This window comes from Carassius carassius, chromosome 27, assembly GCF_963082965.1.
Source record: "Carassius carassius chromosome 27, fCarCar2.1, whole genome shotgun sequence".
Classification (NCBI taxonomy): Eukaryota; Metazoa; Chordata; class Actinopteri; order Cypriniformes; family Cyprinidae; genus Carassius; species Carassius carassius.
Window position 1 is genome coordinate 14,179,462 of NC_081781.1, and position 18,055 is coordinate 14,197,516.

An 18,055-nucleotide genomic window follows, 5' to 3' on the forward strand; every position below is an offset into this window, starting at 1 on the left:
TAATCGACCCAGTAAGTGCGTGCTCAGCAGCTCTCAGAAGACAGCTTAAGACTTTGAACATCATGATATTGCAGACTGGACAAGAATATGTAGATTAACACAGAGAACTATGGTGAGGCAGGTGCATTAATTTATGCACTTATTCATTTAATTATATTAAATAATACAAAATTTCATTAAAATGTAGACAATACATTATATAAATTCTTTACTAAGTTTTATTTAAAATGTATTAAATGTTTCATTTCTATATTTTGTATGTATTTGTATTTATAAAATTATGATTAAAATCCATTCAAATATCATAAATTCATTACAAATTCATAAATTATTTGAAGTTGGAGTTGTTTCTATCAGTGTCTATTTTTTAACTGATGCAAAACATGCAATGATACTCTAATCAGACCAAACCATATGAGAAGTTTATATCAACCACTGATTTAAATGTCATAATATTCAGTACTCATTACAAAATTATAGCTACCAACTGAGTATTTGAGCATCTGAACATGTGTTAGAGCTCCTGTTTTGTTCCCTTTTTTATCTGCAAGTGTGTATTTTGACTACACAAAGGCAAATCAGATAAAAATAAGCAAAAAAGTCCAATAATAGTTGTAAAGTGTTATGGAGATGTCATGGTGATCACTGGGGGATTTATGTATTTTGCCTTGACACCTTCTTTAAACAGTTCATCCAGATTTGGCGTGTTGGCATCTTGGTCATAATCCCACCTGACACCATCAAAGGAGATCAGCAGCAATTTATTATACAGTACGTCCTCCTTTTGGACAGGGGTTTACTGCTCACACAGAGAGACAAGGCCAACACCAGCAGAAGTTCTGACTTCATCTTGAGATGCTGTTAGCAGAGTGAAAATCAGCTGAAGCTGATCTTGGTTTTATAAGCATTATCAGGGGCACTGATAAAATAATCTGTTTTCTGTAGTTCACAGTCAGTTTATTGCCAAACCAGTTAGCCCAAATTTCCACTGTGTGACTAAATCATAGATTCTAAAACAAATCTAAAAAACTCTGTATCGAAAAGTGGAAATTTATTTATTTTTCTTTGATTTCCTTTTATTATTACCATCCACACATAAGTCAATTAAATGTTTGCATTTTGCATTTTTAACCCAAGTGATCCATGAGAGGGTTCATCTTAAGAAATACAGATAACTGATAAACTGTATGGATGATATGTTTAGAGCTCTGATATATTATTGATCATCCGTTTATATTATCTTTATATGCACACAAGATCTACTGAATTAAAATCATTCTCAAATATATCGTGGCTTGCGATTGTTCCATAAAATAAGGAAAATGCACAACATAGAATTAAGGGACTTTTACTGTAGAAACACTAACCGGAAGCAGGAAGTGTGCAGTTTTCGTGGTTACACTGCTCTCAGGGCTGGGTCCCTGACAGCTGATGTGATATTCAAAACAACAACAACAAAAAAATTTATTTTAACAAATACAAGTTAAAGCGTCAAAGAAGGCCTTTTCGTCGCTCAGTTGGATTAATTTAAGGTAAGATTCGACTAACGTCGCAGTTTATTAGCCTCCCGAAAAGGCCACTGCGCTGTTTACTCAGTCAGCTGACCTTTCATAAAACAATCTGTGTTACTATAACAATAAAGACATCTTCATCTATATACAAAACAGATAAAATAATCTTCACGAAAATCACGAACTCTGCATTTAAGAAAAATATTAACGTTACTCTGCAATTGACTGTATTCACGTTTATTCTGATGTATGTCATATTAATGAATAATTATCATATTCATATACTGTGGTATTCTAGTTAAGTTCTGTGAATGATGGGCAAATGTACCTTTAAGTCTAAATGAATAAAATGTAATTAATTTGATCTTTTACATTTAATAAAAACTTTGTTTGTGTGCCTGCATGCTTCAGCAAAGTTTGTAATGTCTTATTGTATCTTGTATACTTGATTATTGTTGTAAACTGACAGAAAACAGATGAAGTATCTGCTATAATCTGAAATGTTTTAAATATGTTGCATACAAAAGAATACACTTTTGAATGACTTGGACAGCGTCAGCAAGCAGATGGCCCTTTCAGCTTACATTTGTTTAGTGAAAACTAATGTAATGAGTCAATTGTGCTTTTAATTTCAGGCTTAAACATGACTGCCATCAAGCACGCCCTTCAGCGGGATATTTTCACCCCCAATGATCAGCGTCTGCTGAGCATCGTTAATGTCTGCAAGGCAGGGAAAAAGAAAAAGAACTGTTTCCTTTGTGCCACAGGTAGAGCAGAGACACAGATCCATGTCAGAGAATCTCCATAAACATTCTTTAATCGTTTATTTGACCTCTGTTTATCACCTTTAGTGACTACAGAGCGCCCGGTGCAGGTGAAGGTGGTGATGGTGAAGAAGACAGATAAAGGAGATTTCTATAAGAAAGACTGTATCTATAAGAAACAGATGGCATGGGAACTACGGGATCTGACAGAGGTTGATGCCAAAGATGCCAATAAGGTCAGAGGTCATGTGTGAAAGGTTCATTTCAGACATGAAATAAAGCTCAGTAATAAAATAACTATTACTAAATATTATGGATACATAAAATGACCTGTTTCAGATTGCTTATTGAATGATATTGGATACAGTGTTATTTTTATATTATTTATATTCTATAAAAGTATTTATTATATACTATTAATAAATATTGATTAATATGTTATTTTGTCATTTGTCTTTTAATATATATATATATTTAATTGTAGTTAAGTTTTCTTTTGTCATTTTTGTTTTTTTATACATTTATGTTTAGCTTTAATTTTTTAACTACTTATTAAAAACTTTTCATAATCTTAGTACTTCATCTTATTTTATTTCAGTTTTTAATTTTCATTTTTTTTAAGTTTAGGTTTTTCATCTTATATTTATACTATATATAATAAAATAATTAATTTTATTAATTAATTAATAATTATTTTATTTAACAAAGACATTTTAGTTTATTTTCCAAATACACCAGTTGGATTTAATTTACTAAGTCACTGATGGCTCACTTAAAATGTATCTTTATAAACACTAATCATTTAATAACACTGTTAAATATAATCTTTAGCCAATCAAAAACAAAAACATACTGTACATAATGTTGTTATACCTAAATTCACTTATAGCACTTAAAGTGATTGAAATGACTTTTTATTGTTTTGTATTTAAATTATTCAAACATACTTATGGAACATATTTATGGAAATTGGGGTTACATGAAAATAATTATTGACCTGAAATCGACCTGAATATACTGAGCAAATCCTGGACTTCTCCATCCTACAGGAGAACCCAGAGTTTGACCTTCATTTTGAGAAGGTTTACCGGTGGGTGGCGAGCAGCACTACAGAGAAGAATTCGTTCATCTCGTGTATCTGGAAGCTGAACCAGCGCTACCTTCGGAAGAAAGTGGAGTTTGTAAATGTCAGTCCACAGCTGCTGGAAGGTGAGGCTCACTACTGCTCCCGGTGTTGTGGGAGTGTAACAGCATGTTGTTAAAGTACCGGTGTGTTTCTATTATGTAATTCTAATATGTCAGAAAAAGAGTCTGAAAGCATGAATGTAAAACTGTTACATTTGCAATGATAGGAACTCAAACTAGTTTCTGTTTTCCTGTGGCTAGTGCTCTCTCTCTCTCTCTATCTCTCTCTCTGTTTTTCTGAGCTCTTTGGGATTCTGCAATGTGTCTTTTTGAGTGTCCTTTAATGCTTTAACCTGATCTCTGCTGTTCTCTCTAAATCTCTCTCTGGCCAGAGCTTCCTAAAGCTGAAGGTTTGTATGCTGTTTTTTTCTTCCATCGTTCATCCTTCTCCATTTCACTACTCCAGTTTGCGCCTCCTGCTATTGTTTCCCCATCATTAATTGTCTTTCTTTCTACACATTAATTCATTTTGCTTGGTCACATAGTTATCAGGGAACATTTATCCACTGCTCACTCTGTAGATTGTGTTTGTGTACATGTGTTACTTACATTGCATTTATGTAGTAGTTTAGTTACTATAATCATATGCACACAATCCCTACAATTCAAAAGTTTGGATATGTTTTATGAAAGGAATCTCTTATGCTCAACAAGGCTGCATTATTTAATCAAAAATACAGTCAAAATATTAATATTGTGAATAATTGTTACAATCATTCTGTTATAATAAGACAATTTTTCTATTATATTTAAACATGTTATTTATGCATGCAAAATTCTAAAGAAATATAAAAGTCTTTACTGTCATATAACATATAGTTTCTTAAAAAAAAGATCTTGCTGACACCAGACTTTTGAATGGTAGCATATACAGTAATAAACATTTGAGGTTAATAAGAGCACTTTTTTCATGTATCATTCCTTCTTCTCAAGAGTCGGTCCCGAGCGGAGAGAGTCAGAGTGTTGCAGGGGGAGATGAGGATGCTCTGGACGATTACCAGGAGCTGAGTTCCCAAGAGGAGCAGGACATTGAGGGCATGATGGAGGTCTGCGAGTATGCCATTTCAAACGCAGAGGCCTTTGCTGAGAAACTGTCCCGTGAGCTACAGGTCCTAGATGGGGTTAGTTTCTTGAATCGTTTTTGGTGTGCTGGCGCTAGACATATTGGAAAGTATTGATTGCACCTGTCATCAGGAGTTTCTAATTACCTTTATATATATTGAACAAAGTGCAATAATTATCTAATGGTGAAGGTAAATGTGAATTGAAGTCTGTTTGATTAGGGAATAGCAGTTTATATTGATTAGTCTTTGACTGTTTGACAGTCATATCAAAGAAAAACCAAGGCTTAGTTTTGTTATTGTGAATAGTAATCTCTGTTCTTCTCTGCTCAGGCTAACATCCAGTCCATCATGGCCTCTGAGAAGCAGGTGAACATCCTGATGCAGCTGCTGGATCAGGCTCTTGCAGAGGTGGACAACATTGAGGGGAAGTTGCTCAGTTATGAGGAGATGCTGCAGAGCGTGAAAGAACAGATGGACCAGATTTCCCAGAGCAACCGTCTCATCCAAATCAGCAGCACCAACAATGGCAAACTGCTGGATGAGATCCAGTTCCTGGTGGTATGTTGAGACACAGTAGAGATAGAGCCCAGAAAACTTGATTTTGTTGAGTGGAACACATCATTAACAAAAGAGTTCTAGGTAAACTAGTCAATCTTGATTAGGTTGGTGGACAACAAGTTAACCATTATGACCCATCAGTAACTGCCACTTTAAAAACATCAATAAATACTGGCATAGCAGTTTTTTGTCATAGAAATTCTAACCTGACTGACCTGAAGTGCTCATCAGCTCTGTTTTCTGTGGTGGACTCAGATTTGCAACTAACCAGTCTAATAAGTCTAGACTATTTAATGTTTTTTTTTGTTTTTAATTATTTTGTAATTAATTGCATACATATTCCTGAAAACACTTCTGGAAAAAAACTGGAAATACAGATTTTAAGTTTGCATGTTCAAAGTTCTCTGATGATGGTCAATGGTCACATGATGTGCAGACGAACATAAAATATGTGTTTTATTTGGATTCGGTTTTATTCTAAAAATATGTTAATTTGAATTTTTTTAAATTAATTAATTATTAGCTTTTTTTTATTAATTTTTTGTACTGAATTAAATTATAAATATAATTAATTTTGGTAACACTTTAGAATAAGGTTCCATTAATTAATGTTAGTTAATGTATTCATTAACATGAACAAATAATGAACAATTTCAGTCAGAGTGAACAAAGTTCTTGATGTGTGCTTCTTTACTGCTTGTGTTTGATACTAAAACAGAAATCTAGTCTACGTCTATAATTATCTATTTGTTCATATTTTTCTATTTTCCTCTGATAGAACTACATGGATCTATCAAAAGGGCACATCAAGGCTTTGCAGGAAGGAGATTTGTCTTCTCCTAAGGGTATCGAGGCCTGCATCAATGCTTCTGAGGCTCTGTCACAGTGCATGAATGTAGCGCTCAAACAAGGTACTGCTCTCAGACTACACCCACTGTGTGAAAACAGCCACATGAGAAGCATTAATCATGTCTGGTGATGTTCTGTTACAGGTCACGAGAAGCTAATGGCAGTCAAGCAGCAGCAGCATCTGTTTTCTGAGCTCAGAGATGCTTTTGCCCGGCGTCTCACCAACCACCTCAACAACGTGTTTGTGCACCAGGTAACACTATTACACACGTTCCAGGTGAAGAACACGTACAACTTACATATATGAGGAGTGTTAAGTCTTTTATCTGCCTCTGTCTGATCGATTCTTTCTCCTGTGTTCCTTTTTGGCCACCAATCGTGTCTCTCTATATCACTTTACTTCACTGTGCTCTCTGTTCCTCTGTCAGTTCAACCACTTCAGTCACTTCAAAATGACCATCCCTCAGTTCTATAGGTCGTCCTGTCTGTCACTCCCTGTGAGTACGCCCACTCCAGCACCCTGTTTGACCCGCCCACTCTTTAACAGTCACGCAACTCCACTTCTTTAGACCTAACTGTCTCATCAACGCTTCTCTCTCATGATGGAAACATTCCGTTTAAGCATGTTCATGGTGATGTAACCCAGACATTCTCATCTTAGGGTTTCTAAGATGATCGCCCCATAAACCTCCTAGCCAACATCATTCTCGTGTTAGTAGCTGTTGATTTTGTCCCCTGAAGATGTTAAGGGATCTTCATTGCCTTGTTTGCTCACCCTCCGATGGAATTGTGAGGTGCTCATGAGAAGAAATGGCCTGATCAGCATGCAGTTCCTGCAGTATTTGCTTGTATGATGTGTATGTTTCAAAGGTGCATTAAGAAGGAACTGCTTGACTGTGAGAATAGCACCACTGTGGCAGTCTTCATGGATTTGTGAGGCTTCGTGATTTTTGCCTGATTAATTACTGTTTGAATTCCACGTCACTGTAATATAACAGCGACCTTTCGTGTGGGAGTAGAGCTGGGTGTTATACAGGTTTCCTCCATATGAAAAGACGTTTTTGTTCTGGTGATGCTTGTATGCAGTGTTTTAGTCTGATTCACTGATTCGTTTAACTGCTTTTTTAGAATTATACTGTATGTTTTTAGTTTACTGTTATTTGTTTGTAAATCAGACCTCACTGGTCACGCTGTATGCTGTTGATTCACTAAAGAACTGGTTCATAAGAGTCGTTTGTTCATGAAACAAAGTGCAAAGTGTCTGTTCTATATGTTTTCAATTTACAAAAAATAACTAGTTCATAAGTCACTTGTTCATGAACCAGACTTTACAAACTTTGGTTTTTCAATTCACTAAAAATAATTAGTTTATAAAAGTAATTAGTTCATGAATCAGACTGCAGTGTCTGTTTTGTATGTTTTCAGTTTATGAAAAAGAACCAGTTCATAAGAGTCATTTTTTCTTGAATCAGACTGCACTGTTCCCTCTTTGTTTTTGATATACTGAAAAGAACCTGTTTAAAAGACTAATTTTTTCCATGAATGAGATGATTTTTGCGTTCAGCCCACAAGGACTGCTCAAGAGAAGGATGCTTTTGCCATTATTTTGCGGTACCAATTGCATCACATTCAATACAGATTGTGAACAGATGTTCGCGACACAAATTTTAAATTTGATTTGTAAAATGTTTTAACACAGCTACTTAAAAAAAGTAATTAAGCAAACAAAACTCCAAATTTGTAGATTTAGATTTTATTTTTGGAAAATCTGTATTTTTTTCCCCAGCTTTACTGTATGTGGGAGTGCGAGAGTGTGTGTTTGCCATTATATTAACTTGCATGGATAGTGAGCTTTTTTCATAATGAGTTTCCACTCACTGAGTGTGTCTGTGTGCTTGTGTGTGTAGGGACACGATCAGAGCTCCACACTGTCCCAGCACACAGCTGAGCTGACACTACCCAAACACAGCCTTCTGCACAGAGACCTGCTCCGATACGCCAAACTCATGGAGTGGCTGAAGAACACCCAGAGAGAGAAATATGAGGGTCTGTCCAGGGTGAGTGCTGCTGATATAACAGTAATTGTTAGCATTAGGGTTTGAAAGCACTCAGTCACATTTGTACAAATTGTTATATCTTGGTAAAGTGATAAAGTGAATGGAAACTAATCATAAACTGTGTGACAAAAACCAAGGACAAAAACATGATTAAATATTGTAACATTCTTAATTTTCCTGACACTGCAGATTATTAACATTATAGCATTGCAGTATCTCAATATCAATAGCTGCTGTTTGCAACCAATTTTACTTACCCCTTATGTATAAAATAAAGTTGGGTGGGACTTTATTTAATACTCCACTTGAAAAAAAGTGTGTTGCATACACATCAGAAAGCCAGAGTGAATGTGAATATGAACACCTATTATAGGCATACAGTAGTGATTCAGGATAAGACAAACATTTAAAAGATGGATTCATGATTCATTTACTTGCTCATTATATACATTTTGTACATTTTGAACCAAAAAATTACATATTGTACCTTTAATAAGAGAAACAGTCCCATTATTGCTGTATGTTTTAAAAGCATTATGTTTTAACAGTTCGACAGTTACAATCACCAACAGTAATCACAACAACAAAAAAATTAGTTCTCATTTATGACCACTGACACAGTACGCTTATGATCAGTTACAGTAACCATTAAAATACCTTCATAGTAATGCTGCAATATCTTATCCTGATGTCTTCTGAGAGACAGTGGTTTTGCTTTCGAAATGGCAATGCCTTAGTAAAGGAATATAGCAGTTATATTTAATTTTAGCTCTGCTCAGACTTAATAGTACTGTTAATGTTATTCTGCAAACATTAGACCAAGGGCAAGGCCATATTTAAGGGTTTAGGGTTTTATATTAGGATTAGTACTTTTTTAATAATCGTTCAGTGCTAATCTGATTCCCATATGTTTTAGATGCCTTTATCGCTGCCCTCTATTATTAAACTGTCTTTAAAATCCAGATGTGATGGCAGACGTAGGCTGGATGTTGATGTGTGTTCTCCGGCAGATTGGATCTGTCTCCGGTTCCCAGTCCTGTTCTCTCTGTCTGTCTCACTCGCTGTTATTTCCTGTGATCTTTCTAACTTCCTCTAAATGAGAAAAATGCTGACAAGTAAAAAATCTAAATTTGGTCAAATTGCTGATCTTCCCTTATGTTTTTCTAGACCTATGTGGATTACATGACCCGACTGTATGAGCGGGAAATTAAGGACTTCTTTGAAGTGGCAAAGATCAAAATGGCAGGCACTAGTAAGGATGGGAAAGGAAAATTTGGTAAGACCTCAATAAAAAAAATAAATAAAAAAAAAATATATATATATATATATATATATTTATATTTGTTTATCAGGAAACCTACTCTTGGAAAGGGTTTTTTGTCAATGCTGTTTTTTCAGTCTCTGTTTGTCCTGTGTATGCTATGTTGAGTTTTTTGTATGTGTGTGTGCCATTTATAATACATGTTTATTCTTACACTAATGTTAAACTACATGACAAACACATAGTCTCAACAGAGCTGAACTGAAATGATTCAACAGTTCTCTAGTAAAATCGTTGCTTGTCTCTGATATGATGGTGTTTTCATTGTAATGTCCTGACATGTTCTGCAAGGCCCACAGTGTTTATTATTACACATGGCATTAAATGCATACTAGAGGCACGACAACCAAAATATTCTGTAAAAAAAAAAAAAAAAAAACTAAATGCATAAGATTTCAGGATGATTAGAACAGTGTAGTACATTTCTCAGAATACTTGCAAATGGTATAAAGAGATACTTTTTTTTAATGTTTATTAAATAAACTGTCTTTTTTTATTCTGTATTTATACGTATCTTTTTGGAAACTAGTTGTGGGCATTTTTTCCACACCATTAGCATCAAACTAAGACTGTGATAAGTTAAAAAACAAAACAACAACAGTACTTTCAAATACATCTCTCATTCCATTGTGCACCATTGAACTGTTTCTAATTCTGATGACTGCAACATCCTATTAAATCACATTAATATATTGACATGTTTGCATATAATTATAACATTGATGTCAAATGTTTTGAAGTTAGGGGAAAAGGTCGATATTTTTGCCTTTCGTGATTCATCGCTGCTGTCATTTCCAAGTATTCTGTCACTTGTGCCCATCCCTATTGGAAACATTTATCCCTGCTCACGCTGGTACACTTCCAGCTGTTAGTAAGAAGTTCCTCCTGTTTCAAAAGCTTTCGTTAGCCGTCTTATTCTCAGCTTTTTCCTCCACGTGATGAAATAAAATGAGCTTTTTGTTTCCAAAGGCCAAAGAGCCCAAAGCCTGAATTCAGCCACTGCAGTGCATGTCATATTTGAAAACTTTGACCTTTAACCCCTAACTCTGGCACCATGCTGCATGTTGTAAGCCTAACTTGTCTCTGTCTCTGATGCCTGCCTTTCTAACCGGCCTCCAGCCACGCTTCCGCGGAAAGAGAGTGCTCTCAAACAGGAGACGGAGAGTAAGTATCATTGCCACATGCCATGCCTGTCCCATAATGCCTTGCTTCCTCTTAGTCAGAGGGCGTCACTTCCTCGTAAGCAAAGTAAACCATTATCTTAACTTCAGTTTCAGTGTTTCATCGATATGCAAAACGTTTACAATCTTTTTTTAAGTTACAAGCCATATTTTATGGATTTCATCTTGCCTTATTCACGTTTTCTCAATCAAAGCTAACCTCATTTTATCAAATATTAAAATCTTTAATGTTAATGCATCATTGGTTAAAGGGGAGATTAAATATTTAATCACGCCGTAAAACCTCTGTGATCTGTATGAGAATTTTGGTAGTTGGGTTGCATGTCTGTTATGACCCCTTTCAGATCTACTTTACAAGGTAAGTTTAATAATCCGTATAGATGAGGTGATTTGAATATAAATCAAGAACGGCTGACTTGTATGTTTTATATGGAGTTCACGTTCTGATGGTTTCTCCTCTGATGGTGTCTCTCAGGCCTGCACGGGAGCTCTGGGAAGCTTACAGGCTCCACGTCGAGTCTGAATAAACTCGCTGTGAGCAGCTCCAACAGCAGGCGCTCTCAGTCATCTTCTCTGCTTGATATGGGCAACATGTCCGCCTCTGACCTGGACGTAGCAGACAGGACAAGGTTTGATAAGGTGCCCCACTGCTAAATGTGACTAAATACTGAAACTTGTTGTCCGAAGTATAATCATATACACAGATGTTCCAAAGTTTGGGGGTCAATTTAATACTTTTATTTATGCATTCATTTCTGTTAACACTACACTTTTAATGATAGAGTACATATGCAAATTGAGGACCCTTCTTTGTGTGGTTTTCTAGATCTTTGAGCAGGTTTTGTGTGAGCTAGAGCCATTGTGTCTGGCTGAACAGGACTTTATCATCAAGTTCTTCAAGCTACAGCAAATTCCAACACTAGCTCAGGCGAGTATCAGATAATGTACGGCTCTGATCTATGTGTATTGAATTTGTGTGATTTAATGATGTTATAAATCCCTCATTAGGGAGAGAATGTGGATGACAGCGATGGAGCGGTTCACTCCAGACCCCCCAGTGAACACAGACATTCCATATCTGAGTGAGTGACCGCTCTCTTGAGCTCTCTTTAGTTAATTCAGATTTAGTTTTTAAGCAGATTACAAAAAAATGATCATGCATCCATTTCTGTTGCAGAAAGGACATGGCTCGGATGATGATGAATAAGATCTTTCAGAGCATCGAGACGGAGCTGAACAGTCTGATAGCTTTAGGGGATAAGATCGACAGCTTCAACTCTCTCTACATGCTGGTGAAGATGAGTCACCACGTCTGGACGGCCGAGAATGTTGATCCCGCGTCCTATCTCAGCACAACGCTGGGCAACGTGCTGGTCACGGTCAAGAGAAACTTTGATAAATGCATTGTAAGTGGAGCTCATGTCAAGCATTGTTTGATGTGTCCCTGGTGAGACCAGTGTTGGAATCTTCTGCTGTTTTAGTCTGGACAGATTCGTCAGATGGAGGAGGTGAAGATTTCAAAGAAGAGTAAAGTGGGCCTCCTGCCGTTTGTCACTGGCTTTGAGGAGTTTGCTAAGCTAGCTGAGGCTATTTTCCGAAACGCAGAAAGACGGGGTGATCTGGATAAGGCCTATATCAAACTCATCAGAGCTGTCTTCACTAACGGTGAGGATCATCATAATTTCATACATTTGTTTATTCATCACTAGTTGTGAGAATGTGCAAGAAGCCTTAAATTTCTTGAAATGCTGCTTTTGGATTTTTTTTTAAACATGAAGAGAAAGCATGATAGCATTATTTTTTTATACTTAAACACATTATTTATTATTATTATTTTGCATTTTTCCAAATATTTAAAAATAACTAAATAAAATATTATTTAAATATACATGTTATTTCAAGATATTATATTTGCAGTTATGCAAATTTTTCATTTTAATTTCTTAAAGTTTTAGTAATTTTTGTCGTTTCTATTAGGATTTTAAATGATTCTGTATAGTTTTATTTCAGTTTTAGTCATTTTGGTTTTTTCACTACGGCAACATTTCTAAGTTTTCAAGTTTGTCATCTAATTATTTATAATTTTCTTTCAGCTTTATTTCAATTACTGAAAACCAATAACAACAGTGTTCTGAACCATCAATTAATAGAGAATGGAACTAATTCTTCATGTACATTTTCAGTGTTTGTGGTTCTGTTTTCTCTTTAGTTTTCAACACTTTCTGTTTGCATATCCGTAGTGGAGAAAGTGGCCAACGAGAGCCAGAAGACTCCGTGTGATGTAGTGATGATGGAGAACTTCCACCATATCTTCTCAACACTGTCCAGCCTGAAGATCTCCTGTCTGGAGGCAGAGAGGAAGGATGCCAAGCAGAAGTACACAGATCACCTGCAGTCCTACGTCATCAACTCGCTGGGCCAACCGCTTGAGAAACTTAATGTAAGCCACAAGGAAACCAGGATTGAGCAGTGTTACAGTAGAACATCCATGTAAATAAAATTTGTAGAATTAAAACTAAAATGTGTTTGGACTATTAATGTAAATGGATTCTTCAGCTTTTATGTTTATGAACCATTTTTTTATTTTCTTCCCATTTTGCAGTACTTCTTTGAGGGAGTGAAGGCGCGTGTAGCTCAGGGTGTCCGTGAAGAGGAAGTGAGCTACCAACTGGCTTTCAATAAACAGGAACTGCGCAAGGTTATTAAAGAATACCCCGGGAAGGAGGTAAAAAAAGGCCTGGACAACCTCTACAAGAAGGTGGATAAGCATCTGTGTGAAGAGGAGAATCTGTTACAGGTGAATAAAACGCGGAAAATAACACTAAATGGCATTTCTAATGTTTTTGAGTGATAATGTGCATTTTGGTCTGTCCACTAGGTCGTGTGGCACTCCATGCAAGATGAGTTCATTCGGCAGTACAAGCACTTTGAGGGCCTGATAAACCGCTGCTACCCAGGCTCTGGAATCACTATGGAGTTCACCATTCGAGACATGCTGGAGTACTTCTCCAGTATCGCTCAGTCCCACTAAAACAGCAGCCGAATGATTGTGCCAGAGAAGAAAAGTGCTGTGTGTGAGAGAGAAAGAGAATGAGTGCTTATATTGTACATATATTACAGTTTAGTGTTGCTTGTAATGTTGTGTCATAACTAACACTGGAACCCTGTTTGTAACATGCAACTTGAGTTTCTGTTGTTACTGATTTCATGGCTTTTTTTTTTTTCGAAAACTAAAATTGCTTTATGACTGAACGTTCTCATTATGTCTACAAAACCTCAACACAAAACGTGTGGCTGATTTTTCATGCACGTGGATGCAGATGAGTATCAACACATTACAAAAAAGTCTGGAGTCTGGATGTAAATAAATAAATAAAGCATACTTTTGAAAGTTAATTTTATTTTCTTCTTGTAATTTATTGTGATGATACATTTATTCTAAAACATATATATGAATAGACAATTATCTATTTATAAAACATAAGTAACAATAATATAAGTAACTTAATTAGCGTCCAAATCAATGGACCATAATATTAAGTTGTTGGATAGTAATTCTGATGTTTTCATTCTTCATCAGTTATAAATAGCTGCTCTGAAAGTGATTCTTCTGCGTCTTTATCATCATTGTGGTGTGGAACTCCCCACTGAAGCCTGTTCACACAGAGGATACATACAGTCGGCATCTAGTCATAGTTGGGGTCGGAGTCGGCTTGGGCGAAAACACAGCGAACATCGTGTGTATTTGAATGACAAAAATGCACATATTGAGCGCTCATTCCCAGAGACGCGTAGAACAATTCTAGTCTCTTTTAACTTTAATATTCATATACACTAGTCCATATCGATATTTGATACATTTTACAGCCCTACTGTAGATGTAGTCATTCAAAAATAGCCATATTCCGAGACGTTCTGTTTTATATAGCCAGGTCCATTTGCAGAGGTGGAAAGAGTACAAAAATATTCTACTCAAGTAAAAGTACCATTACATTAATGAAATTTTACTTAAGTACAAGTAAAAGTACCAGTCTAAAAAGCTACTCAAGTAAAAGTAAAAAGTAGCTCATTTAAAATTTACTCAGAGTAAAAATTACTTAGTTACATTTTAACAGTGGGAGGGAGTCAAAATGGGACAGGCCAAGGTTGTCAAACTCAGTTCCTGGAGGGCCACAGTCCTGCACAGTTTAGATATAACCCTAATTAAACACACCTGATCCAGCTAATCTAATCATTTAGGTTTATTTGAAAACTACATGATATGTGTGCTGGAGCAGGGTTAGAACTAAACTCTGCAGGGCTATGGCCCTCCAGGAACTGAGTTTGACACCCCTGTGATAGGTCTATTAATCTCAAACTAGTTGTTTTTAATTAAAGGAATCAGTTATTTAGAATAATAAAACATATGGGCTGTTACCAGGCAAATCAGTATCAACAAACTCATCTTTTAATGCAGAGGAAATGCAGAAGATTAATTGGAAGTGGCATTTAGATGTATTACACTGTTTAGTGCAGGACAAGAATGCATTTAACCTGCAGTTACAAATGCATGAATAATGTTTTGATATACAAGACATAAAATGTTGAATACTCATTTGAAATGATAAGAAATTAATTATAAAAAAAAAATCAAAAGATACTTTAAATGTGAAATTAAAATGGCCAGTATGTGTCAGCAAGTCACTGTTAATAAGTGAGTCATTGCGACTGAACCAAATCATTTAAACGGTTGATTCATTCAGGAACGAAACACTGTCACGTTGCTCAGAGACGCAAAACTGTGCTTTGGTGGCTGTGTTTGGAATTATTTTCTGTTGTAGAAACAGAGCTAAAAAAGGCAAAATGGTGTCTAAAACGCAAGTCTCTTAATTAACTTGTTTACTGAACTGTTATATATATATATGTATGTATATATTCATGATGATTTTTAGAGGAAATGGCATTCTTTGTGTGATTTTGATTTAATATATGAAATTATATAAATATGTGAATTTTCTGCCCCTATATCTTCAATTTTGTGATAATTCTAAATGCATTTTAGGAGACTGAATCACACAGTGAAAGAACGCACTATAAATGCGCGCGCACATCATTAAAACAAAATTAGCACACTCCTCACCACTGTCTTGTTGGCTAATTTGTGCAAAACCTCTTGCTAAAATGTCAAAGCTTTTAACCACCAATGCAACGATGCAATTATTTAGCTTACCTCTACATTCTTGCGAAGGGTTGATGTCTTGTCGAGATTTTATAAGCTGCTAGTTTGGTCTTCCTAGGCAAGTACAGCTTACACTGCATAATAGAGCATACATATGGCCAGGGGTTCACTTCATTTCCTTCGAGTTCAACTTCAGAATATGACGCGGTTTCGTTTTCAGCGGTGTCTGCACCACTAACGCCTGTTTTGACCGTCTGCATCTTTCTTGTGATTTTAGCGCCAGTTTGCCCTCCTGTCCATTATTTACTGCCGTAGTTTCCAGGGAGCGATTTATTTTTTTTATTTTTATTTTTTTTACTCAGTAATTAATGTGTTTTAAAATGTAGCGAAGTACAATACTTCAAACAAAATATACTTAAGTAAAAGTAAAATTACAGATTAAAAAATTACTTTAAAAAGTATTAGTACACAAAAAAGCTACTCAATTACAGTAACGCGAGTAAATGTAATTCGTTACTTTCCACCTCTGTCCATTTGTGACCGGATTCTGCGATTCTATCCGTGTCGATTCGCAAACACAGACTGGGTGAATTTATGAATGAAAGTGTAAACGTTCAGACACAAAACCAAGTTGTTACGTATCCTCACGCTTTTTTTAAGTGGGTATACGGAAATCCTTGGTCTTTTCTAGTGGTATCACGTAGACTACACCTCTTAGCAGACGTGTTTTCATGCGAGTTTATGTTCGACACTAGGCTAACGTTACATAGTTTTGCTTCAGGTAGAATATTAAGGCTAATTATATATGCATGTCACTTTCTGAAACAACCTTACACAGTTTTGATAACGTTATAATGAACACAATGTTAACGTAGCCTGCCTGTGATGAAAGGCAGACTGCACACACACACACGCTTAGTCTTGGGATTCCACAACTTCCCTTGATCATCCTCACAATGTATTGCTTGTAGCCATTTTGTCATCCTTTCCGGTTTTGTATGTTTATTAGGAAGGATATAGAACTTTAATTAATAATGTGTTAGTTTATTTGAGGTACAGAAAACGACACAGCAACTCTTCGCCATGATTGTCCCATGTATTTCAATTGGCGCCAAGGCAATGTTTTCGAGAAAGGTCTGTCTGCAGACTGCAAGACGGGGGCGTAACTTGAAGTGGGCGTAACTTGAAGCAGGAGGCGTAACTTGAAGTTGTCCAAATCACACAGAACCACGCGAGATGTCAAAACGAGACTTTGTCGGGATGTGTTCGAAACCGCATACCCTTTAATTAGGCACTTAATTTCAATAAGTACTAATTTAACGAGCGCTAAAAGAGTACATACTCTACAGCCTAAATGCTTATGCATGAAGTATGAATGCAAATTGTATATCGTCATCCGCTATGTTGATCATGTGGCCTACAAAGTTAAAACAAGCACAAAACTTAAAAGATATAAGTGACAGGTTTAATTAATGTATTTGTAAGTATCTTGATAATGAAGAACATTGTCCATGTTGTGGTCTTGTTGCAGAAACGGCTGCCTTTTTATTTTGTGATTGTAGTATAGCCTGTTGATTTTAATTTTTAATATTTTTTTAACTCCACAAGTCTTTTCCTTAAAGCATTTTTTTATTATTTGAAAACCCAAAATCGTTATCTCTTGAATATTTTTTCAATTATTTTGTTAAAAATGTTTTTTTTGTATAGTATCTCATACTATGACGAACACATGATTTTTTTATTTACTGTTTTATGGCATTATGATTGTTTATTGTTAGATACAACCGTCTTACCATGATCTTTTATGAAATAATTTGGCAATAATAATAAAAAAGAGGGTCAGGTGCACTAACTCCTCACAGTGACTCTGCAAGAATTGATTTTCTACTCTAAAAATGTAAGTATCACTACTCGCAAATTAACATTACCCCATAATGAATTGCATCTTTTGCTCACCCCAACACTTACCATGCAATAATAATGATAAATGCCAACCAATAATTATATAATTTATTTTCTTAAAATTACATTTTAGTAAAAGAAGCTAAATTTATTTTCTTTTGTGACATAGCTATACATGACTATATACAAGTTAAACAAATGCAGTCGATGTGAATACATCCATTTTCAGTCAAGCAATTAATACATGAATGGATAAAATATTTATATTTTATTTACTGAGAAAAAACATGTCTAAATGATTAAAACAATGTATAAAAGTTAGCATCACAATAAATGCATACATTTACAAGTCAACAACACATGATACAAAGCTTCATTCAAACTTATTGTTCTAAAAAACATGTATTTACAGATGGTGAACCCAACATCATCCTGCCATCTGAACACAGCTGATACAGTTCTGCTGCTGCACTTCACAATCTCACTCTTCTCAATGGGAATGTCG

General features: G+C 35.6%; 1 protein-coding gene across 6 annotated transcripts; it reads left to right on the top strand.

Annotated features, from left to right (window-relative positions):
- Window positions 1-1,374: 1,374 nt before the first annotated feature.
- Window positions 1,375-13,886, top strand: LOC132106834 (exocyst complex component 1-like). 6 transcript variants are annotated; one of them, XM_059512859.1, is made up of 21 exons: window positions 1,375-1,532; window positions 2,147-2,278; window positions 2,363-2,511; window positions 3,325-3,484; window positions 3,793-3,810; window positions 4,394-4,581; window positions 4,855-5,082; window positions 5,861-5,993; window positions 6,075-6,184; window positions 6,360-6,428; window positions 7,839-7,988; window positions 9,156-9,264; window positions 10,429-10,473; window positions 10,966-11,129; window positions 11,317-11,422; window positions 11,503-11,572; window positions 11,668-11,896; window positions 11,972-12,155; window positions 12,731-12,930; window positions 13,093-13,287; window positions 13,369-13,886. In XM_059512859.1, the coding sequence occupies exons 2-21, from the start codon at window positions 2,155-2,157 to the stop codon at window positions 13,519-13,521; spliced, it is 2,784 nt and encodes a 927-aa protein (XP_059368842.1). In that variant the 5' UTR covers window positions 1,375-1,532; window positions 2,147-2,154; the 3' UTR covers window positions 13,522-13,886. The 6 variants fall into 6 exon arrangements, with proteins under 6 accessions (XP_059368842.1, XP_059368845.1, XP_059368846.1 ...); XM_059512862.1 differs by lacking the exon at window positions 10,429-10,473; XM_059512863.1 differs by lacking the exon at window positions 6,360-6,428.
- Window positions 13,887-18,055: the final 4,169 nt, after the last annotated feature.

Excerpts from the sequence above, each read along its gene's own strand:
- LOC132106834 (XM_059512859.1), top strand. The coding sequence starts at position 2,155 with ATGACTGCCATCAAGCACGCCCTTCAGCGGGATATTTTCACCCCCAAT. Across the intron at positions 2,512-3,324 it reads ATGCCAAAGATGCCAATAAG|GAGAACCCAGAGTTTGACCT; the intron begins GTCAGAGGTCAT and ends TCCATCCTACAG. Across the intron at positions 5,083-5,860 it reads ATGAGATCCAGTTCCTGGTG|AACTACATGGATCTATCAAA; the intron begins GTATGTTGAGAC and ends TTCCTCTGATAG.